The 27,009-nt window shown below is 38.9% G+C and overlaps 1 protein-coding gene across 9 annotated transcripts in view; it reads left to right on the top strand.

Annotated features, from left to right (window-relative positions):
• Nucleotides 1-27,009, top strand: part of AUTS2 (activator of transcription and developmental regulator AUTS2) — a 1,755,315-nt gene that overhangs the window by 1,639,276 nt on the left and 89,030 nt on the right. For all 9 annotated transcript variants that reach the window (XM_073665136.1, XM_073665141.1, XM_073665139.1 and 6 more), the window contains one exon: nt 16,928-16,976. In XM_073665136.1, coding sequence (XP_073521237.1) covers nt 16,928-16,976 — 49 coding nt within the window. The remainder of the gene's footprint in view (nt 1-16,927; nt 16,977-27,009) is intronic.

The following is a 27,009-nucleotide window of genomic DNA, read 5'->3' as shown; positions in this document are numbered from 1 at the left end:
TCACCCAACAAAGGATCATTGCTTCGGGGTTTGCAGCAGCCGCCAATGCTAAGTACAGTGGTTGTGTCTTACACAACCCCAATAGGTGAGTGAATTTGATTTATCTTTCACATATATTTCCTTTATCTCGGATAAGACCCTATGTGCGCTCTATATTCCTTCTAGTTACCTAATCTATCCATAAAACAGAGATGTTTGCAGTGCATAGTCTTCAGTAGGTATTTTACTGTTATCTTTAGAAATGTCCTAATTTCCTTTGGTATTGCCAATTGTGCCATTGGAATGATCTTAACAGGTTGAATACTCATTTCGTCATTTATATACAATTTGTCTAATTGAGGCTTGATGTAGTCTTTAGTAGAGATGTGCGGATCTAACAAAATTCAAATTCGCCAAATCAAGCAGATTTTCGAGGGAAATTTGATTTGCAGCAAAATTATTCTCTGCGAATTGAATGACACTTATTATGCTCTGGGATCTCTCCAGATCTCAACGCATAATAAACGTAAGATGTAGGAAATAAAATTAATATTTATACCCTACTGCTCACCTATCCGGCTGCTCCACCCTTCACCGTCTCCCATCTGCTCCCCAGCACACCTTATCATCACCATCATCACACTGAGAGCTTAATCCCCAGGCCTCATCGCCTTAGGAAAGGACTTGGGGCTCTGATGAGGCCAAGGACTTTTCTGCACAAGTGTGTTTCAGGTTACAACGTCATGATGTCAGGACATGTGCTGTCACCTTGTGTGTGTATTCATCAGGCCTATACCTAATGAAGAAGCTAGATGAGCTCAGAAACACGTAGCATAAATAAATAATAAAAATTTTTTTATGTTACCCATTTCTAATTGCTGAATCTTTGGCTGCACTAATTTGAGCCCCCAGTTTTGTTCTTAGTTCTTTGCATACAATATGCAAGTATGAAATATAGAAAAATGGAACTGCAATATTGCTACAGAAAAACTTAGAAAAAAAGGTATCATATCAAATTAGGTTCCTAACAATAGGGTACACCTTGCCGATGGCTATTGGTCTCTCATGAATTGGCCAATTTATGCACCAAGGATGGGCAGCACAGTGGCTCAGTGGTTAGCACAGCAGCCTTGCAGTGCTGGGGTCCTGGGTTCAAATCCCACCAAGAACAACATCTACAAGGAGTTTGTATGTTCACCCCATGTTTGCTGGGTTTCCTCTGGGTTCTCGAGTTTCCTCCCACACTCCAAAGACATACTGATAGGGAATTTAGATTGTGAGCCCCAATGGGAACAGTGCCAATATTGTCTGTATAACACTGTGGAATTAATGGTGTTATATAAGTGAGTAAAATAAATAAATCAAAAAAATAAGTACCTTTATTTTTTCTGTAATCAAGGTACCCAGTGCTAGATGCAGCAAAACCCCAAAACATCTTTGAACCTCCCCCATATTTGACTGTAGGTACTGTGTTCTTTTGTTTGTAGGCCTCATTCCATTTTCAGTAAACAGTAGAATGATGTGCTTTACCAAAAAGCTCTATCTTGGTCTCATCTGTCCACAAGACGATTTCCCAGAAGGATTTTGGTTTACTCACACCTTTGTGTGCAGTCTAGCATTTTTACATCTCTGTGTCAGCAGTGGGGTCCTCGTCGGTCTCCCACCATAGAGTTTCATTTCATTCAAATGTTGACAGATAGTTCGCGCTGACACTGATACAACCTGAGCCTGCTGGACGCTTGAATATCTTTGGAGCTTGATAGGGGCTGCTTATCCACCATCTGCACTATCCTGGGTTGGAACCTTTCATTAATTTATCTCTGCCGTCCATGTTTAGGGAGATTATCTACACTGCGATGGGTTGTAAGCTTCTTGATTATGCTGCCCACTGTGGACAAAGGAACATCAAGATTTCTGGAGATGGACTTGTAGCCTTGAGATTGTTGATATTTTTCAACAATTTTGGTTCTCAAGTCCTCAGACAGTTCTCGTCTCCTCTTTCTGTTTTCCATGTTTAATGTGACAAACATAGACACACAGTGCAAAGATTGAGTCAACATCTCATATTGCCCACACCTGTTACTTGTCACAGGTGAGTTTTAACGAGCATCACATGCTTAAAACAAAGTTGTTTACCCACAATTTTGGAAAGGTGCTAACAAGTTTTTCCAGCCCATTTTTGTAGTTTTTGTTTGAAATGGTTTCCAATTTGCCTTTTATTCTCTTTTTTTGTGTTGTTCCAATACACAAAGGAAATATACATGTGTATAACAAAAAAAGTATAATTACAATAATTTTCTGGCAGAAATACTTCACTTTCTGGAATAATTTCAAGGGTGTCAACACTTTCGGCCATGACTGTATGGTATACGGTTTTTCAAAAATAGGCTCACTGTGTAACATCCTAAATTCTTAAGAATTTTTCCTTGCACTCTCTTCCAAGTGCTACAACTCAGCTTTATTAACTTGAATTGAGTTGAGATGCAGTTCTCAGCACAACATCACTACTGTACCCACCTCTCGGCCCCAGAGACCTCCACCAATTGACTAGTGATGGTGTAGTCCAGCAATATGTCATCACTTGCCCAGACTGTAAAACCCAATTAAGTTTTTTTTACTGCTACCCTTATAACACTGCAGTAGTGCGGAGCATACAAAGAGTCTCCCTTCTTTTAATGCTGTCTGAATGAATATATTACAAAAGCAGCCTCCATTGTAAGCTAATGTGGCAGGCAGTTCATTCTCCTAACAATTACTTTCATGCCAATGCTGCGCTCACATCAGTAATCTGCTGTATTACACACTGTATGCATTGCTATTATTGAAATTCTTTCAAATACAGTAGCTATTCCATACGGCTAATATATATATATATATATATATATATATATATATATATATATACATATAGCTACACTATGCATGAAGGTCCTGTTCACAGCATGTTTTATCATATTCTATAGATAATAGATGGAAGCCATATCTATGTATTGATGTATTAAAGCAATAGGTTACTGACTGTAAATGAATGGTGGAAATATTAGGATGACTGAGTGAATCTGGACTCATTTAGTACAACAAACAATATGAATTAAAGACTGCTTAATGGATTCACTTCACGGACTCTCCAGAATGTACTAATTTTCAGCAAGTCGTCAATGTAGGAAAGACAGATCCCTAGAAACTTTTTATGCAGGAAAGGAAATGGTTACAAGAATATTCTGAGGACACCAGCCAGAATGAGCGTAGTCCACACGGCTGAGATGAATTTTAACACCATCTTTACCAACGGGAATAAAAATGACAACTTAAAATTCTTTTCCCCCCGCTGCGAATCTTTATCCTTGTGCTTCGATCCCACAATCTTGTATCAATGATCAAACATTTCATTTCTTCTATATGTGGTTGAGTTTGCTTGGCTAGATGGCTAAACGATGGCAAAGTGTTTCCTGGGCGTTCTGGAAAGGGTTAAAGTGGCATTTTCATGCACACGTAGCCCCCATCAAATGTTTTTCCAGTCTTACAGGGCTCTGGATTTTTAACCCTATTATCACCAGAGTGTGTAGCTTCGAAGGAATTTGTGATGGAGAATTGAAATCCTCACCCCCCATTAATTTTCCAGGAGGTAAAACATCAACCTGGTCAGTGCGATGGCTGCAATACAGATAAGAGCGGATTTCTAAATGTGGGTCTCCTGCTGATGCAGACCACCCAATACACTGCAAGGATGGGGAACTCATTCCACTATAAGTAACAGGGAACATCCCACCCTGGTAAAAGGGGAACAACGGCAATATTACAGTGCCCCAAGAACGTGGGTGTGGATGTCGGCGAAGGGCACAATGATAATGCTATATTAACCCTATGTACGTGGGTGTGGGATGTCTGCGAAAGGCACAACTACTATATTACTCCCATGACCATGGATGTGGGATGTCTGCTAGGGGCACAACTATATTACTATATTAACCCTATGACCATGGATGTGGGATGTCTACTAAGGACACAACTATATTACTATATTAACCCTATGGACATGGATGTGGGATGTCTGCTAGGGGCACAACTATATTACTATATTAACCCTATGGACATGGATGTGGGATGTCTACTAGGGGCACAACTATATTACTATATTAACCCTATGGACATGGATGTGGGATGTCTGCTAGGGGCACAACTATATTACTATATTAACCCTATGGACATGGATGTGGGATGTCTACTAGGGGCACAACTATATTACTATATTAACCCTATGGACATGGATGTGGGATGTCTACTAGGGGCACAACTATATTACTATATTAACCCTATGGACATGGATGTGGGATGTCTGCTAGGGGCACAACTATATTACTATATTAACCCTATGGACATGGATGTGGGATGTCTACTAGGGGCACAACTATATTACTATATTAACCCTTTGGACATGGATGTGGGATGTCTACTAAGGACACAACTATATTACTATATTAACACTATGGACATGAATGTGGGATGTCTACTAGGGGCACAACTATATTACTATATTAACCCTATGGACATGGATGTGGGATGTCTGCTAGGGGCACAACTATATTACTATATTAACCCTATGGACATGGATGTGGGATGTCTGCTAGGGGCACAACTATATTACTATATTAAACCTATGGACATGGATGTGGGATGTCTACTAGGGGCACAACTATATTACTATATTAACCCTATGGACATGGATGTGGGATGTCTGCTAGGGGCACAACTATATTACTATATTAACCCTATGGACATTGATGTGGGATGTCTACTAGGGGCACAACTATATTACTATATTAACCCTATGGACATGGATGTGGGATGTCTGCTAGGGGCACAACTATATTACTATATTAACCCTATGGACATTGATGTGGGATGTCTGCGAAAGGCACAACTACTATATTACTCCCATGACCATGGATGTGGGATGTCTGCTAGGGGCACAACTATATTACTATATTAACCCTATGGACATGGATGTGGGATGTCTACTAAGGACACAACTATATTACTATATTAACCCTATGGACATGGATGTGGGATGTCTGCTAGGGGCACAACTATATTACTATATTAACCCTATGGACATGGATGTGGGATGTCTGCTAGGGGCACAACTATATTACTATATTAACCCTATGGACATGGATGTGGGATGTCTACTAGGGGCACAACTATATTACTATATTAACCCTATGGACATGGATGTGGGATGTCTGCTAGGGGCACAACTATATTACTATATTAACCCTATGGACATGGATGTGGGATGTCTACTAGGGGCACAACTATATTACTATATTAACCCTATGGACATGGATGTGGGATGTCTGCTAGGGGCACAACTATATTACTATATTAACCCTATGGACATTGATGTGGGATGTCTGCGAAAAGCACAACTACTATATTACTCCCATGACCATGGATGTGGGATGTCTGCTAGGGGCACAACTATATTACTATATTAACCCTATGGACATGGATGTGGGATGTCTACTAGGGGCACAACTATATTACTATATTAACCCTATGGACATGGATGTGGGATGTCTGCTAGGGGCACAACTATATTACTATATTAACCCTATGGACATTGATGTGGGATGTCTGCTAGGGACACAACTATATTACTATATTAACCCTATGGACATGGATGTGGGATGTCTGCTAGGGACACAACTATATTACTATATTAACCCTATGGGCATGGATGTGGGATGTCTGCTAGGGACACAACTATATTACTATATTAACCCTTTGGACATGGATGTGGGATGTCTACTAAGGACACAACTATATTACTATATTAACCCTATGGACATGGATGTGGGATGTCTGCTAGGGGCACAACTATATTACTATATTAACCCTATGGACATGGATGTGGGATGTCTGCTAGGGGCACAACTATATTACTATATTAACCCTATGGACATTGATGTGGGATGTCTGCTAGGGACACAACTATATTACTATATTAACCCTATGGACATGGATGTGGGATGTCTACTAAGGACACAACTATATTACTATATTAACCCTATGGACATGGATGTGGGATGTCTGCTAGGGGCACAACTATATTACTATATTAACCCTATGGACATGGATGTGGGATGTCTACTAGGGGCACAACTATATTACTATATTAACCCTATGGACATGGATGTGGGATGTCTACTAGGGGCACAACTATATTACTATATTAACCCTATGGACATTGATGTGGGATGTCTGCTAGGGACACAACTATATTACTATATTAACCCTATGGACATGGATGTGGGATGTCTGCTAGGGACACAACTATATTACTATATTAACCCTATGGGCATGGATGTGGGATGTCTGCTAGGGACACAACTATATTACTATATTAACCCTTTGGACATGGATGTGGGATGTCTACTAAGGACACAACTATATTACTATATTAACCCTATGGACATGGATGTGGGATGTCTGCTAGGGGCACAACTATATTACTATATTAACCCTATGGACATGGATGTGGGATGTCTGCTAGGGGCACAACTATATTACTATATTAACCCTATGGGCATGGATGTGGGATGTCTACTAGGGACACAACTATATTACTATATTAACCCTATGGACATGGATGTGGGATGTCTACTAAGGACACAACTATATTACTATATTAACCCTATGGACATGGATGTGGGATGTCTGCTAGGGACACAACTATATTACTATATTAACCCTATGGACATGGATGTGGGATGTCTACTAAGGACACAACTATATTACTATATTAACCCTATGGACATGGATGTGGGATGTCTGCTAGGGGCACAACTATATTACTATATTAACCCTATGGACATGGATGTGGGATGTCTACTAAGGACACAACTATATTACTATATTAACCCTATGGACATGGATGTGGGATGTCTGCTAGGGGCACAACTATATTACTATATTAACCCTATGGACATGGATGTGGGATGTCTACTAAGGACACAACTATATTACTATATTAACCCTATGGACATGGATGTGGGATGTCTACTAAGGACACAACTATATTACTATATTAACCCTATGGACATGAATGTGGGATGTCTACTAAGGACACAACTATATTACTATATTAACCCTATGGACATGGATGTGGGATGTCTACTAGGGGCACAACTATATTACTATATTAACCCTATGGACATTGATGTGGGATGTCTACTAGGGGCACAACTATATTACTATATTAACCCTATGGACATGGATGTGGGATGTCTGCTAGGGGCACAACTATATTACTATATTAACCCTATGGACATGGATGTGGGATGTCTGCTAGGGGCACAACTATATTACTATATTAACCCTATGGACATTGATGTGGGATGTCTGCTAGGGACACAACTATATTACTATATTAACCCTATGGACATGGATGTGGGATGTCTACTAAGGACACAACTATATTACTATATTAACCCTATGGACATGGATGTGGGATGTCTGCTAGGGGCACAACTATATTACTATATTAACCCTATGGACATTGATGTGGGATGTCTGCTAGGGACACAACTATATTACTATATTAACCCTATGGACATGGATGTGGGATGTCTACTAAGGACACAACTATATTACTATATTAACCCTATGGACATGGATGTGGGATGTCTGCGAAAGGCACAACTACTATATTACTCCCATGACCATGGATGTGGAATGTCTGCTAGGGGCACAACTATATTACTATATTAACCCTATGGACATGGATGTGGGATATATGCTAGGGGCACAAGTCATATATTATATTAACAAATTAGGACATGGATGTGGAATGTCTTCTAGGGGAACAACTATATTACTATATTAACCCTATGGACATGGATGTGGAATGTCTTCTAGGGGCACAACTATATTACTATATTAACCCTATGGACATGGATGTGGGATATATGCTAGGGGCACAAGTCATATATTATATTAACTCCTTAGGACATGGATGTGGGATGTCTTCTAGGGGAACAACTATATTACTATATTAACCCTATGGACATGGATGTGGGATGTATATTAGGGGCACAACTATATTACTATATTAACCCTATGGACATGGATGTGGGATGTCTGCTAGGGGCACAACTATATTACTATATTAACCCTATGGACATGGATGTGGGATGTCTACTAGGGGCACAACTATATTACTATATTAACCCTATGGACATGGATGTGGGATGTCTGCTAGGGGCACAACTATATTACTATATTAACCCTATGGACATGGATGTGGGATGTCTACTAGGGGCACAACTATATTACTATATTAACTCTATGGACATGGATGTGGGATGTCTGCTAGGGGCACAACTATATTACTATATTAACCCTATGGACATGGATGTGGGATGTCTGCTAGGGACACAACTATATTACTATATTAACCCTATGGGCATGGATGTGGGATGTCTGCTAGGGACACAACTATATTACTATATTAACCCTTTGGACATGGATGTGGGATGTCTACTAAGGACACAACTATATTACTATATTAACCCTATGGACATGGATGTGGAATGTCTTCTAGGGGCACAACTATATTACTATATTAACCCTATGGACATGGATGTGGGATGTCTACTAGGGGCACAACTATATTACTATATTAACCCTATGGACATGGATGTGGGATGTCTACTAGGGACACAACTATATTACTATATTAACCCTTTGGACATGGATGTGGGATGTCTACTAAGGACACAACTATATTACTATATTAACCCTATGGACATGGATGTGGGATGTCTGTAAGGGGCACAACTATATTACTATATTAACCCTATGGACATGGATGTGGGATGTCTACTAGGGGCACAACTATATTACTATATTAACTCTATGGACATGGATGTGGGATGTCTGCTAGGGGCACAACTATATTACTATATTAACCCTATGGACATGGATGTGGGATGTCTGCTAGGGGCACAACTATATTACTATATTAACCCTATGGACATGGATGTGGGATGTCTACTAGGGGCACAACTATATTACTATATTAACTCTATGGACATGGATGTGGGATGTCTGCTAGGGGCACAACTATATTACTATATTAACCCTATGGACATGGATGTGGGATGTCTGCTAGGGACACAACTATATTACTATATTAACCCTATGGGCATGGATGTGGGATGTCTGCTAGGGGCACAACTATATTACTATATTAACCCTATGGACATGGATGTGGGATGTCTACTAGGGACACAACTATATTACTATATTAACCCTTTGGACATGGATGTGGGATGTCTACTAAGGACACAACTATATTACTATATTAACCCTATGGACATGGATGTGGGATGTCTGTAAGGGGCACAACTATATTACTATATTAACCCTATGTACGTGGGTGTGGGATGTCTGCGAAAGGCACAACTACTATATTACTCCCATGACCATGGATGTGGAATGTCTTCTAGGGGCACAACTATATTACTATATGAACCCTATGGACATGGATGTGGGATATATGCTAGGGGCACAAGTCATATATTATATTAACTCCTTAGGACATGGATGTGGGATGTCTTCTAGGGGAACAACTATATTACTATATTAACCCTATGGACATGGATGTGGGATGTCTACTAGGGGCACAACTATATTACTATATTAACCCTATGTACGTGGATGTGGGATGTCTGCGAAAGGCACAACTACTATATTACTCCCATGACCATGGATGTGGAATGTCTGCTAGGGGCACAACTATATTACTATATTAACCCTATGGGCATGGATGTGGGATGTCTACTAGGGACACAACTATATTACTATATTAACCCTATGGACATGGATGTGGGATGTCTGCTAGGGACACAACTATATTACTATATTAACCCTATGGACATGGATGTGGGATGTCTACTAAGGACACAACTATATTACTATATTAACCCTATGGACATGGATGTGGGATGTCTGCTAGGGGCACAACTATATTACTATATTAACCCTATGGACATGGATGTGGGATGTCTACTAAGGACACAACTATATTACTATATTAACCCTATGGACATGGATGTGGGATGTCTGCTAGGGGCACAACTATATTACTATATGAACCCTATGGACATGGATGTGGAATGTCTTCTAGGGGCACAACTATATTACTATATTAACCCTATGGACATGGATGTGGGATATATGCTAGGGGCACAAGTCATATATTATATTAACAACTTAGGACATGGATGTGGAATGTCTTCTAGGGGAACAACTATATTACTATATTAACTCTATGGACATGGATGTGGAATGTCTTCTAGGGGCACAACTATATTACTATATTAACCCTATGGACATGGATGTGGGATATATGCTAGGGGCACAAGTCATATATTATATTAACTCCTTAGGACATGGATGTGGGATGTCTTCTAGGGGAACAACTATATTACTATATTAACCCTATGGACATGGATGTGGGATGTCTATTAGGGGCACAACTATATTACTATATTAACCCTATGGACATGGATGTGGGATGTCTGCTAGGGGCACAACTATATTACTATATTAACCCTATGGACATGGATGTGGGATGTCTGCTAGGGGCACAACTATATTACTATATTAACCCTATGGACATGGATGTGGGATGTCTACTAGGGGCACAACTATATTACTATATTAACCCTATGGACATGGATGTGGGATGTCTGCTAGGGGCACAACTATATTACTATATTAACCCTATGGACATGGATGTGGGATGTCTGCTAGGGGCACAACTATATTACTATATTAACCCTATGGGCATGGATGTGGGATGTCTGCTAGGGACACAACTATATTACTATATTAACCCTATGGACATGGATGTGGGATGTCTGCTAGGGACACAACTATATTACTATAGTAACCCTATGGGCATGTATATGGGATGTCTGCTAGGGACACAACTATATTACTATATTAACCCTTTGGACATGGATGTGGGATGTCTACTAAGGACACAACTATATTACTATATTAACCCTATGGACATGGATCTGGGATGTCTACTAAGGACACAACTATATTACTATATTAACCCTATGGACATGGATGTGGAATGTCTTCTAGGGGCACAACTATATTACTATATTAACCCTATGGACATGGATGTGGGATGTCTACTAGGGACACAACTATATTACTATATTAACCCTTTGGACATGGATGTGGGATGTCTACTAAGGACACAACTATATTACTATATTAACCCTATGGACATGGATGTGGGATGTCTGCTAGGGGCACAACTATATTACTATATTAACCCTATGGACATGGATGTGGGATGTCTGCTAGGGACACAACTATATTACTATAGTAACCCTATGGGCATGTATATGGGATGTCTGCTAGGGACACAACTATATTACTATATTAACCCTTTGGACATGGATGTGGGATGTCTACTAAGGACACAACTATATTACTATATTAACCCTATGGACATGGATGTGGGATGTCTACTAAGGACACAACTATATTACTATATTAACCCTATGGACATGGATGTGGAATGTCTTCTAGGGGCACAACTATATTACTATATTAACCCTATGGACATGGATGTGGGATGTCTACTAGGGACACAACTATATTACTATATTAACCCTTTGGACATGGATGTGGGATGTCTACTAAGGACACAACTATATTACTATATTAACCCTATGGACATGGATGTGGGATGTCTACTAGGGGCACAACTATATTACTATATTAACCCTATGGACATGAATGTGGGATGTCTACTAAGGACACAACTATATTACTATATTAACCCTATGGACATGGATGTGGGATATATGCTAGGGGCACAAGTCATATATTATATTAACAACTTAGGGTTGTAATAACCCTTTAGACATGGATGTGGGATGTCGGCAGCAGTACAAGGGGATCACATAGCAGGGAGAAGAGATGGAAAAGCAGCATAGAGAAGGTGGCTCAATGGCTGTCAGGTTGATGGAGGAAGTCAGAGGAGGGGCAGACCCAGCCTGTGGGATGTCCCCAGCTCTGGAATGCAGTCTATGAATAAGCACTTGTATTCAGCCTGGAAATACAGAGAGACACACACATAGAAAGAGCCCAGTGTGACTGCTGCAGCTGAGCAAGGATCTATGTGGCAGTAAGCGGAGCCCGGCTCAGGACAGGACTTCCAGAGGAGGAGGAGGACTGCTGCCTTCCAGCCCGGCTTCCCACTGACTGACTGGAGGATTGCACCTAGTAAAGGGAATACATCTCTGCTACCCGCTGCACCCTGCTGGGATCTGTGCCCTGGAAGGATCTATTCCAATGGAAGTCACTTGATGCCCTCACTTCCAGCAGTGGTCCTGGCGCCGGAGGAGCTGCTCTCCCTCACAGGGGGTGTCCCGGGATTGTGAGGAGCTGCAGGGTGAGGGCTCAGCAGTGTGAGTCGGAGGAGGAGCAGCAGGCAGGGAAGGAGGGAGGAGGGGAGGCTGCTGCTGCTGCTGCTGCTACTGCTGTCTGTCTGCTGAGGGGGATCAGGAGCTGGCGGGCACATGGCTGCTTCCTTTGTCCTGCTGCTGCTGCAGCTGCTGTGATTCTCCTCTGTGGGTAGCATTAACCCTTGGCCGTGCGGTGCCGGCAGCACCCAGGATCTGGAGCTGATCACCACTGTTACTTTAGCTCTGTCCGTCCATATATCCATCTGATCTGTTCGCACACAGCACCCACCTCCTGCCCTGCCTGGATGTCTGGATGTATCTTCAATGGCTGCAAGGGATCCTGCTCCCATGGATTATTACTGCCAGGGTGAAATAGTGCATTGTTTATGTGGAGAGCGAATGTGAAGTCCGATCTGGAGCCAAGTCTGTGGATGCAAGCCCTCTCCAGGTACGGTAGCCTCAGCCTGTGCGCACACTGCCTGCCATACACTGGGTGCCATACACTGTGCAGCCTGTCATTGTCATGTTGGCTTGTTATTGTTTACCTCAGGATGGGAGCTGGTGGCACCACCTTGGCATGGCACCACTGGGCATACAGGGTGGCAGGGGAAACTAGAAGAATAAGTGACAGTCCATTATCCAGGGAAGAATGGATGGAGTCAGCCTATTTGTGGGGGTAAATAGTCCTCCATACACCAAACAGTGGACATCAATGACCCCCAGCATGGAACAATGGTGCCAGCACCAGCTCAGAGGTGGCCAAGTGGCCAGAATGTGGATTCTCTAGTTATTTATGTCATTCTTTACTTTTGTTTGTCATTTCTGTCTTTCCCTGCCACGTCCTTTTGTGTATTTTCATTGTAGCCTACTTCCCGGAGAACAATATGTTGGAAAGATTACTTTGATCTGGCTCCAAACTGGGCAGGGAAGGTAGAATGTGGCAGAGGAGCCAGGCAGCTGCCCCCTGTATCCTTGAGTGCCCCCCTGACCATCTCCCACTCCTCTGCCCTCCGCCAGCTATTTATACCCAGCCCAATCCCTCTCCTTCCAGTGACAATGCCATGGGAGACAAGGCTTCTACTATACTGTGAAATTATACATATATATATCTATAGATATACTGTATATAGATGTATAGATATCAACTCTGGGGGTACTATTGGTATGCTTTATCCTAAACCTCCCAACATATTGTACACCATTGCCTAACAAAGAAAATTAATAGCTGTAATTTGACGACATCATAATGATTGACATTGCACTGGACTTCCAAAATGTGAAGATCCGTACCCATAATGCCATGTACATTCATGTAAATATACACTTTTATATATTATGTAACTTTATTTTTAGATATATATATATATATATATATATATACATACATATATATACATATGTGATAGAAAGTCAGTGTTTGCTATTAATTACCGTATGTATCTGCCAACTATCAGGACATAGAACAATATGGAGATATATGAGTATACCAGCCGCCTACGTGTTGATGTGTTTATATAGGATAACGCAGAAAACGCTTTCCATTCATTATTTGTCACAGATAAAATGATCGTTTTTTTTTTTTTTCCCACTGAAAACTCCTTATTACGGCCGTGATGAAAAGTTCTGGAAGAACAACAGTGAATAAAATGTGGTTACCCTATTCCCTGATCGTGTTATGAAGTCTCATTTTGGATATAAGAATTTGAGATTGTCAATGTAGTCATTAATATCATCTGACAGCGGAAGAATAGTCACAATCAGCTCAACAGCCGCGATTTGCATGGGCGGTAGATTGAGAGATGAGAGCTCAACGTCGATAAAATTAAAATATCCTAGAATGCTTTTTTTGTTTTGTTTTTTTTGGTTATTTTTTAAATATTAGTTGTGGCATAGCAATATGAAAATATGAATTTCAAGTGCAAAAGATTATTTCCCATTGTGGATATATAATGGACAATTTTGTGCAACTGATTAGAATGAATGACATGATTTGATGGAAGGCATTGAGCGATTTTTCTAAACATTTAGAATTAATATACGGTAAGATGTAATATGTCACCATGGGTCGTGTAAAAAAAAAAAATACATATTTAAAATTAATAGTAATGTAACTTAATATTTTTTTCTCCGGAAGTCGAGACGGCAGCATTTAAATAATGATAAATAGAATAAAAAAAAAAATAATATTGCCATTGCACATCTTGGTAAGAATATGTGCTAATTTAGGTGGCTTTGTGTCATATGTTTTTGTTTTTGCCCAGAAAAATGTAGATGATAAAATCTGTTTGAAGTTTATTTTGTATTTAATAATAATAATCAGGATAAATAAATAAACTCAGTCATGTAAAAGAAGGGTTTTCTGGGTGAGTTATACACTTTTCCGACATGATTTTTTTTTTTTAAATCCTGGGCCTAAATTAGAAAATTATTGTAAAGAAAAATGTGTTTTGTCATGTACTCAGTACTTCTGGTGTTTATTATAAACCCCCACATCTATCTATCTATTATCTATCTATCTATCTATTATCTATCTATCTATCACTATCTATCTATTATCTATATCATCCATTGATCTATCAATCAGTCATCTATGTATCTTGTCGTTTATCTATCTATCTATTTTCTATCTACCTATCTAATTATCTTTTTATATATCTATCTATTATCTATCTGTCTATTATCCTATTATCTATCTATCATCTATTGATCGATCATCTATGTATCTTGTCGTCTATCTTTCTTTCTATCTTTTTTTTACGATTTCATATTATTTAAACCAGTCGGATTATTACAGGAATCCCAGCTATGCAGTCTGTAGAATGCGTTCAGTATTTCATGTATTTCCATGATGCTTATCATAAAATAACAGCATTATGTATCCAGTCTTGCTATTATGAATACTTAGTTTGTATTAATGTGAATGTGTGACGTTTCTCTTTTTTTTATTAGCAAACAACGTAAAACTGTGCTAATCTTGGCAAGAAATCTATGTACGCAAATTGACCAACTCAAATATTTGCTTGGCCCTTTGGAAGCTATTTATTAAACCATCTTAAAAATTCTGTATGGATACACAGTGCTGGTTATTTTGTATAGGCACCTTCATAGGTGATATACAGTCTATTGATTATGGATATGAAAAAAAATGTTTTTTCCTAATATTCTGCTGCATTTTAGGGCTCCATGAACATCAATGATAGGATTTCTTGTAGTATCCATATGTAAGAATTCTTCCACTCTTGTTCTTCCCTTTGGTCCAGGCTCATCTTGGCCGTCAGTACTATACACATGGTTTTCAGCACCTTGTTGGCAGCCTTATGCTGCACTGTTTGTGGTCAGGTCATTGACCTTTGACCTTCAGGAGATCAGAGCAAGTCAATACTGCTTATGATGTCGGCCATCATTTGCTGTTGTGAAAGGATCTTTTTCCAATATATTTTATCGCCTAAAGATCAATATTATTTTTTTTTCAGCCTCCGTTTGCTTCATTGATATACATAAATTAGCAATTATCAAACCGACAAACACAAGGAGCATTTTATATGGATATAATCCCAATAAATAGCACGAAAACAAATGTCATATAAAAGACTTGTCTAGTGTATGGTCAATATTTTACTTTCCCCAAAAAGTTAAATTTTTCTAAAAACATCTATGGAGACCATTGTGATTTTAAGATACTGAATTCTAGAGATAACATGAAATATAACAGAAATTTTAAGCATCCCAAGATATATATGTATGTATATATATATATATATATATATATATATATATATACACTTTACAGTATTCGCATGTCATGTATCATTTGCAATATCTGTCATATGCTTCTAGAAACGGGTATAGACAGTTTGCTAGTATAAATGTATTTATAAGATCACACTTTTGCTCAATAATAACTGCCAACTGGCATAACCACTGTAGGTTAAAAAACATCCCAGTGTATCAAGAATGTGCTGAGCCTAGAGAGACAGAGTGATTAAAAATAATGTGTCTATGAAACCACAACACCACTGCACTACTTGAGCTGTATCACTTTTGGTAGCACAGAACATCAAGAAAGTGCATGAGGCTGGAAACAACATCATTTGGCCTATGTAAAAAAAAAATGCTTTATGAAATATGTAGCTAAATAGCACCATCTAGTGGAAACTTGTTTGCTATTGCAACTTCATACTTTTCATCCCTGTATAGTTGCACCAAATCTATGTATATCTTTGTGCAAGATTTTATATATATATATATTTATATATATATATATATATAATATATATATATATACACATATATATGCACATGTGTATATATATATATTTGTATATATACCATATATACATCTATATATATGTGGGTGATGTTATTCTCAATAATCTGCACATTATTGACTGTTGTGAATATTATAAATGCTGTAATATGTCAGAGACCAATTCTGCTTTATATTTCAGGTTTCAGATGCCAGTTCTGAAAAATTCTTCAGTGCTGTCCCAAATAATGGTAAGTCTATCTTTTTTTTATGATTATGCATATTCCTTAGCTTCAATTACTGTAAAAATATGTCTGAGCTGGAATAAGTATTAATTGTGAAGATGAGGTATTCCTATTATGTAGGGTATAAGTGCTTCAGTCTGAAGCATAAAACATGTTGTACAAGGAGATCATGGCGGAAATATTGCACTTCGGGGGCATTGCATGTAATGTGTTCCCACTAATGTGATATCATTGTCAATCGATGAGGTTGGGTTCAAAACCTTTGTATTGGAATTTGGGGAGGATGATCAATCCCAAGAATGTAATTTTCTCGACAGAATTGGTTGCATATTGGTAAGCGGCTAATTACGGCATAATGAAAAAACTCTCCGAAGAATGCGATAGTGAAAAGATCTATGCGTGCGTCTGCCTTTATATATGTACATTGTAAGATAACCAAACGGAACACAAATTGAAATGTTTTAAAAAAAAATGTAATAGCTTATCATTTTGTAAAAGGAAATGTAGGTTTTTATACATTTCAATGTAGTTTCCACCATAGATGACACCATAATCATGGAGCAGTTTAGCGTTTCCTAGGTTTTCACTGCTGGGAACTGATGTAAAGAATACCAGGGTCATTTACTATAATAATTGCAGATTGTAATATCCTTTATTTCAGTACAGTATGTACAATTACAGCACTGATTCATTAGTAAATGTAGACTTGTGAGACCAGGTCGGTAGAACAGGAGGTGGCCCAGTCAATCAACATTCCTACCTGGTAGTTTGTTTCTGGGGTGAAGAGCCCACTTCACCAAGAATGAGGCATGATTGATGAAGAGGATCCCTTGTTCCTTTGCCCTCTGTTCTCCTTTCTTCTTTCGACCACATTTCCCATATTTCTGTTTGTGTTTACTTACAGGGTTTGATTTGTGGCATCTATTTGGTTTTGAATAAGCCTCCTTGACAGCGAGACTTTCTTGTGAGGCTCTCTTCGGTTGTGATTTAGTTCCCTTGAAAGGATTAAAGCCTCTTTGTGTATTCTAAAATCAACATCAGCTCTCCGAGGCTTTGCTTGGGAATCCATACACAAATAGGCTTTTTAGTGGATGGTAGATTATTCTTTTGGCCTCTATTTCCATCAAAATGGACCTATTCTTCTCCCTCCTCCAGTCCCCCCTTCTTGCCATATGCTAATTCATGCTGGTACTCTGAAGCAAGCTACGGCTCAATACATATCCCAGGTGCTGAAAAAACTAGGCTTTTTTTGCAGGGTTAGAGTAAAAAGGCTTAAGGGGAGGCCCTTTGTTGTTTTTTGGGGGGGATTAGTTCTCCAAACATCAAGTATAACACAACTTGAAAGATCTTCTGTTCTTGGTTAATGTCAATAAGAGCAAAACAGGTGTAAGACCTCTGCAGTGTATGTGTGCGGGTCTAGTACAACTTTGGCCGCTGTATGTTTAGCAATTGGGTGGATAGGTGGCTGACAAGGCTGTCAAGAAGCTGTCAGTTTGACGAACATCATGTTTCAATTCTTAAACTAAACAGGTTTGCCTGTCTTTAAAAGTCAGGGCTCCTTTACGCATTATGTAGTGTTACTTGCCAAGAGCAAGGAAACGCTGAAAGGAAGGTCAATGTTCTCCTCTCTGAACCATATCTGTATTCTTCAGAGCCCCAATTCACACAGCAGTCTTGATTGTACAAGGTTCGTAAATGGGATTTAGACATCGATATCCAATTAGAACAATACATTATGTATGATTAATGAGATTTCCTAGATTAGCAGTTTAACACTCTTTAATCCCAGCGAATCTGTAAACTAGATAATTGCTGTCTCAGCGTTTCTCAACTTCTTCTACTTGTATAGACAATCCATATGGTGTAAACATCCGCAGTGGCGATGTATTTAATACTAGGAATTGTTTCAAGAATCATTGCATGGAATTAATTGGTGATTAGATAATTGGTTACATGATTATTGCGTGGTACTTACTTGGCTTGATTGATGAATGTGAATTGAAACATTGATGCATGATTGTTAGATGATATAAGTTAGCTGTAGACGTTATCATTTTTTTTTGTTTGATTGTTAAAAATAAATATTTGGTTAGTGATTAATAAAATATATTATGTATAGGTTGTGGGGGAGGGCTCACGTATCAAGGGTGCAAAGCTTGGACTCAAATCTGCATCTTTGCCATATATGAAGCGTAACTCCCTTTTATCCTTATTATAAGGAGAACATTGCACATCAGTCGAGTTCTAGGACTGTTTGTAAAATCTTGTGTAACATTATGTTTTTGTTGTTACAAAAAATGTTTGTTGCAAACAGCGGAATAAAATAAAATGTTTTTATTTTTTTAAAATGCCAGATAGAATTTCCATTTTGTATCGATCAGCAAGCTTAATCCAGGATCAGATCAGATTAATTTTATATGAAAATGTATCGCATTTTGTAAGCTTTTATTTTTTATGCTATTTATATTTTCGTACTACCAGCAACATAGATGTTGAATGTATATTCGGAGTAATGTTGCACGGGTTGGAGAAAAAATAGTAAAATTGTACATATCTGTGCCTCGTGTAGGAATTCTTTATATCTGGGTTTCTAGAAACACGTGATTGCACGGTTGTAAAGAACAAGGTTTCTGATCTGCAGGGTCTATTATTGGAACGTGAATGGTCATGCTGTCACAGAATGACATTTGTGTTTGACACCATATCTGTTTTGTGTGTGACGAAAATACTGCAGGTATTTTTTTAGGAGTCGGTAGAATGTTCAAACCACAAGTCTCAAGGGGTACCGATACTTCTTGCAGAGTGTCTTACAGGCAATGATCCTTGGGAAATAGTATGCAAATTAGCTCAATTCCAGAAGAAAGAGACTGTCTCTAGGGCCACTGTCTGCAATTATGCATAGCAAATTGTGGCCTTGAAATTGGTAGATAATGGTCAAATAATCATTCTTCACCATTGGCAGTGGTAGTTGCCTAAGATCATGAGTTCAAAATGCCTTCTGTCTTTATTTTTAATTTTGTTTTTATAAACATTGACTACCAGCCCATTTATAATATCAATCTATGGTTTTGCTTTGCCATTCATCAGATCAGGAGAGATTATTAGGATGACTTGGCAACCACCCAACAGTTCAGCCAACAGCTATTCCCAGTGAACTTTCCATAGCTATGCTCATTCAGTTTAGCTGAGTGTGCATTTATTCTAAATGGGGAGAGGGGAATAGGCTGCTGCCAGATACCTTTAAAGCACCACTCCAGCTTTTTTTTTATTATTATTGTAGCACTGGAGTGGTGCTACTAACGCAAGATCCTTGCATCTAATATTATACTCACCACCTGCCATCTACAGCTCTTCCTGGCGCTGCTCCGGTACTGTGACGCAATTTTATGACAGCAACTTCTGACTGACCGGAAGTCAGAAGTAATGATCTCAAGCTCTCAATGCAAGTCTATGAGAGCCAGAATGAAAAGTGACCCCTGGCTCTCCCAGCAAACACTGGAGTGATCCGGCAGGTCGCAAACTGCTGGAGAGCCGATCAGAGCGGTGCTGATAAAAGATGAAGACGGCAGCTGTTGAGTATCAGACGGGGGCAGGGAACTTAGATTAGTAGCACCACTCCAGTGCTGCAGTAAAATAAAAAAACTCTGAAGTGGTGCTTTAATGAAGGCCTTCCTCCCTTAATGCCAGATCCAACATGCCTATTTTTTCTGCCCCCTTTTGTCATACAAATTAGATTGTCAGCCATTCATTCAGTAAGTGGGTTCAGCCAACTGAAGTGTAATATTTATCAGGGCTGTAGAGTCGGAGTCGTGGAGTCGGAGTCGAAGCCCATTTTGGCGGAGTCGGTATAAAATGGACCAACTCCGACTCCTAAAATATATAATAAATTGGGTACAGTAGTTCAATGCAGTTTGTGGGGAATATTTTTTTCATAAGAATTTGGGAAAGTTATGAAATGTCCTATAAATGTCTGTCCTATTCCTGATCTAAGGGTCTAGACTTTTAGCTGAGATGAATCTGTGCTACAGTAAACTATCACTTAAACATGAGCCATGTATGAGGGAGTCGTGGAGTCAGAGTTGGAGTCGGTGTCATGGAAATTGAGGAGTCAGAGTAGGAGGTTTGGCTTACCGACTCCACAGCCCTGATATTTATGGTACTCTTGAAGGACATCATACACATAAGACAAAATATTTGTTGATTGTTTGGACAAAAGGCTGAAAAGAAATCATGTCAGACCACGTCAACAGTGTTGGATGTTTTCAGCCGATGATGTAGCCAGTAGTAATCTTTGGCTGAAAAGATCCAATAAGTCTGAGTTTTTGGAGGATGACAAACGTTCATAGTTTGGGCATTGGTCGGAACAAACTACTTTTCAACCAAAGCAGCCGACGATCGTTCATTTTCAATGAAATTGTCTTTAATCCAATGTGCATGGGGCTATTAATCTTTCACTGGATCAACAACACCGCTTGGAAGTAGAGAAGGATGAACTTAGGTTATGAGTCTTTCAGCTTCAGTATGTGGCTATAGTAATACGGATCCCTGGAGATCAGTTGTCGGTATCATGGATGATGGCAGTATTTCAGAACCATAGTAAAATCTTTTTGTGGAAGATGCATGTTTATTTAAATAGGTTTTCTTTTTGTTGCTTCACAATCTGGATTCCATTCAGCCAGTTACCATTCCAATTAACTAACAATTATTTAACATTAACAGTAATTACAGACGCCAGTTAAGCGCCTACAGATGTCAACTGTTAGCTTTGTACCTAATCACTCAATGAAATGGAGAAAGTTCAACAAACATCAATTAGCCAAGCAATTAGTATGACTTAGGAAAGAACATGCTATCATGTGTGAGCTGATTCAATTTATTTTATTTTGGCAGTAAAGCACACAGTTACAGACAAGCAGCAATACGTTCTTGAGATAAGATAAAGCTGTATTGTTTGGCTGTTTACACAAGACTTCTGTCTTCTTTTTTTTCTTTCTCCACTATCCTAGACAAATATATTTTGCTGCTTAAGTTGTCAGCTTAATGAAGGGTAATTGTATTTTCCATTTGATAAGTACAACATTGTCCTTTCAAGAGTAGGTCCAAGCATAATAAGACAGGGTTAGGTCAGATAGGGATGGTGACATGACAAGGTGTTAGATTCACATGCCAGATTATTCCAACCCCTCTTATAGAGTGTCCTCTTGCCCTGTAGGTCAGCGGGCGAGAGTGTTAGCAACCTGCGCTATATGCTGAAGTCTGTACATAAGTGATACATTTGCTGCTGAATTTCAATCAGTATGGATTTACTTTGAATTACGGTAATTACTAAAGCTGGACTACCATATAACATGGACTGACCTTAAATGTTTAGTTGTCTATAAAAGTAGGAAACGCGTGGGGACATTAAAAAGGAGGAGCAGAATTTATAATGAGTAGTCGGATAATATCTGACCCAACATTTTTGGTGAATGTTTTAAAAAATATGTAGCGTTTCTATACAATATTAAAATATTCAGTGTAACATTTTAGGAATCAGCGGTCACGTTTCAGGGTCAGGTTTTCGTAATTCATTTTTTAATGGAGCAGAAAGACTGACGTTTTTCTAACTGATTATGTTTCTGCCATCTCTGGGAATACATGCACTCTCACATGCACATGTATCAGCCGATGAGTGAGTGCTACACAATATCTGTTTGTAGAAGGTGTGTTGAATAAAGTCCTGAATGAGCTGTTTAAATGCTTAGTGCAAACTTTTGCTTAAAAGATAGCAAGCTGGAGAGCAAACCAAATGTTCTCAAGTGCTCTTTTGGAAGGAGAATGGTTTTAAGTGCATATATTAATTGAATGGTTGCAAGAAGTGCACATATTTGGATTTCTTTAAGAGTCTATTGAAAATACTATTCTCATTTATCTCCAACATCTCACCTGCGGTATCACAGACACTTTGACCTGTGATCATTGAATTAGTCATTGTTTTACTTTATGATTTATCATATACATGTAGTTAAAAGACATAATTTTAAAGTGAGAGCTTATATGGATATTTTTTTGAAGGGACCTACATGCAACTATATCGTGTCATGGTGTTATACATTACATTGTTATACTATAATCATTAAATTAGTATTAAGGGCTCACTTGAGAGATGGATTCTCTAAGCCATAGGTCAGGATGAGCAACAAATACCAAAGGCGATGGCACAGTGGAGCCAGATGGCATGAGGAGCAGGACAGTGGAGTATGCAGGATGGCAGGCTGACAACCAGAGCAGGAAACAGCAGAAGACACGGAGCCAGGAGTGTGGATATACTCAGGAACTGAGGAGGAATAGTTAAGCCAGGACTTGCAGATGACATATGATCAATTAGAGCTAAGTATGAAATGAGTAGACAAGTGTTTAACCAAAGGGCAGCAGTGATGAACAGGCAAACTGGATACTAGCTTGTAGAGAAGATTACACACTTGCAACAGAGTTGAGTGGTGCCAGTATGTGCAGTATTTGCAGAGCAGACCAATGGCTAACTGCAGACTTACAGCAGACAAATGGCTAACTGCATGTCTGAGATGGGAAGTGCAAATAGTTGATAAGCAAGAGTTTGCCGAATAGATGATTAGCAGTCTGAGTGAAATGGATGGTGAGGTAAACTCCTGAAGTACCTGCGATAACTGAATGCTATGCTTATTGAATACTCAGACAGCGTATATAGGTGTCTGAGTCGGCCTTAAAATGCCTTGGGTAATGATGTCAAAAGTGATTGCTGGGTCACTAAAGTAGCCCGGCGCAGACTTGCACAAGTGGACTGGCCATAAAGGAAGACCCATGAACTGGCTCCTGAACCGGGACAGGTGAAAAATAATTTTGACTACTTTCTACAAAAATTTCTACTCTTGGCCACTAATTACATGTAACTTTTATTATAATCTATTGATGTTATTGGATAAATTGTCTGAAACTCCATGATGAGAATGAAGTGACTGGATCATATTACCTCTTATCCTCTTATAGGTTATGTGTCTTTATGTTGAGTGTGAGGAAGTATATTTGTTTCATGGTTTAGTAACATATTGGCACAGAAATCTAAGATAAAAACAAACATGATCAGTTGTTTCAACTCGGAGACAAGCGGGCAGCTCCAGACACAATTTCCGTAAGCTTTGTAAATCCATTAATTGTCATTCTTGTTTTAGGTTGAAGTGGATGCCAGTTATGGAGGACTTGTTTGGCACCACTATTTTCAACTCTAAGTAAGCTATTAATCCCAGGGGATATGGCATTCTCTAGCAGTCAACATCTTGTCAAAAGAGAATAGGGGGCTGGTACAGCTCAGGTTACTTATTCTCTGAGGGCACGGTCTCCTTGGAAACAAGCTCCAGAGGAACATTCACGAGTGACTTGCCTATTGAGCTTAGGCTGGCCGTTAACAGGGGGGAGAGCATCTGAATATTCGGCATCTTGGTTACAGCATTAGATGATGCTTGAGACATGGTAACATGCAACAACAATCGTATAGGGCATGAATACGACTTCCAAGGCATTTGTCATGGTTCACAGGTTGAGAACAATTGGACTGGATGCTTTTCAAAGCATTAACTGCAAGTACAGTATTAGACATACAGTACACATACACATTATAGTGACAGCGCAACAATGCTCTTTAATTATACTCTTTTCAATACATCTCCGAATAACTCCTATTCCAGCAATAATAATGCTACTTCCCATTGCAGAATATCTAGTACTATTCATTACCCACTTTCCGTATATTTACTTTCCTTTTGATTGAAATCATTATGCCATAAGATGTCTTTATATCAGAATATGTAATTGGAGCATCTTTCTTCTCCACAATGCAATTTAAAGTATAAGTCATAAATATTTGCTTCCATTTTTATAACGTACCGTACCTTAGTTTTGTACATATAATTGTATTTTAATGGATTTTTCAATAAAGAATCAGTAAATTCTAAATGATAATTTTATGGAATTACTTCAGTTTTTGGTTCATCTGGCTGATGCTGCCACATTGTGTCTCACAAACCAATAGGCTATTATAAAATCCTATAAATTGCTTGTTTGGTGTACAAATCCATCTGGATGTAATAGGTAGTACATTAACATCTTATGACGAACCTTGCATTAAAGGGGCATTAAATATAACCTCATATGGGAATGATACTAGAAATTGTTTGAGGGTCATTGACCCTTTATAGCGAGACATGGAATCAATATGAATACATATTGAAAATTTCGGATACACCCTATAAGTACTCCTCCAATGCTTCAAGTTAAAAATACTTCCATAATACGGTATTCTTTAGAAAGCTACATCCATTCTCATGGATTCAACATGAATTTGTGAGAAAATATCAATGTAAAATCAGAGGAGCATGGAGGTACAGCATGACCCCTTAGCAATACATGGGTGTCGTAATATGGATTTTCCAACATGGACTGATATGACAACATGCATAGACCCTTTACTATATGCCAGTGGAAACTAATTTCAGTGAAATTAACTTTTCAGTAACTTTAACATTTTGAATTTTGCCATTACAAAAAAAATTGAAAAAGATTATATCTTAGCTATGCTTCATTAAGAAGGTAGTGTCATTTTTAAAATCTTTTGTATCTGTTAAAAATAGGAAAATGAACAAACATTTTACACTATCCATTAACTTATTCTTCTGTGCTTTTGGTCATATTGAATTACAGTAGAGATGAGTGGATGTTTTGAAATTCGAATTCACTGGCTTTGCAGAATTTTCCAAAATAATTAGATTTGCAGCAAATAAATTGCGCGAACCTCAATACTGGAAAGTTTGTAATTGCTAGGAAAAATACACTCTGTAGGAGAGAGAACTCTGTTGACCATAAGAGCTTACACTTTACATGCGAGACAGAGAGAAAAAGTCCTGCTGACCATAAGCCACTTTACAAGAGAGAAAGAAAGAGAACTCTGCTGATCATAAGAGCTTACAAACTACTGAAGAGAAAGAAGTCCCTGCTGACCATAAAAGCTTATACTCTAAAGGAGAGAGCCCTGCTGACCATAAGAGCTTACACTCTAAAGGAGAGAGCCCTGCTGACCTTAAGAGCTTACTCTTTACATGAGAGACAGAGAGAGCACACCTCTGACCATAAAGCACTTTACTGGTGAGAAAGAAAGAGGACCCCGCAGAACATAAAAACTTACACTTTACATGTGAGAAAGAAAGAGAAAAGACCCTACTGACCATAAGAACTTATACACTACAGAAGAGAGAGGACCCCTCTGTACAGAAGAGAGAGACTTAGGCCAGGGTCACATGAGTGTAGATTCTCTCATACGAGAGAACCATGATCGTGGTTGTCCTGATGAAGAAGTTGCATAATACGTTGATGAATAAACCAATTACTACTGGACTGGCATCTTCCATTCTTTCATGGCAGCGCAGAACAAACCCATTTGCTCTTTCTTTTTATGTATTCATCTCCTCGTGGGTCTACAGCAGCCTCAAGTCCTATCAGTGGTTGTGTGCACACAACCCAACCAGGTGAGCACAATTTGTGCATTTCTGTTAATATTGATACCCAGATAAGACCCTATTTTGCGCTTTGTCTCCTTCCCGTCTTTTCCTTCTCGTATGTCCAGTTGTGTCACCAAGGACGAACCATTTCTGTGATTGGATGAAGGGGAAGCACATTAGAATATTTTTTATTTTTCTATATTTTTTTAGGAATCTTTTAAAACACATTTAGATTATGGACTTTCCCTTTTAGATCTCAAATTAAAAGATCTGGCAAAAAAATACATCTAGCCTAAAAGATTTCCTGCTTTCGCTGAGCAACTATATAATTTTCTCACTTACCTAAAGCCACTGTGAATTCGAGACTTCAATCCCTGAAGTAACTAGCATGACATTTCTAAGGCTGTCATTGCTATGTGTCACCACTTTCTGCTGTTCAAAGATTTACAATGACGTGAACCAGTCACTACTCTGACTGTTATTGTGGAAGACTTGCTGCACACACTGGTTCCTGGCAGCTGCACTGTGCTTTT

The sequence above is a fragment of the Phyllobates terribilis genome, unplaced genomic scaffold (genome assembly GCF_046119375.1).
Source record: "Phyllobates terribilis strain yellow unplaced genomic scaffold, ASM4611937v1 Scaffold_2__4_contigs__length_985480577, whole genome shotgun sequence".
Lineage (NCBI taxonomy): Eukaryota > Metazoa > Chordata > Amphibia > Anura > Dendrobatidae > Phyllobates > Phyllobates terribilis.
The sequence above is the reverse complement of the archived record's forward strand: the minus strand, read 5'-3'. Positions and strand labels throughout refer to the sequence as shown.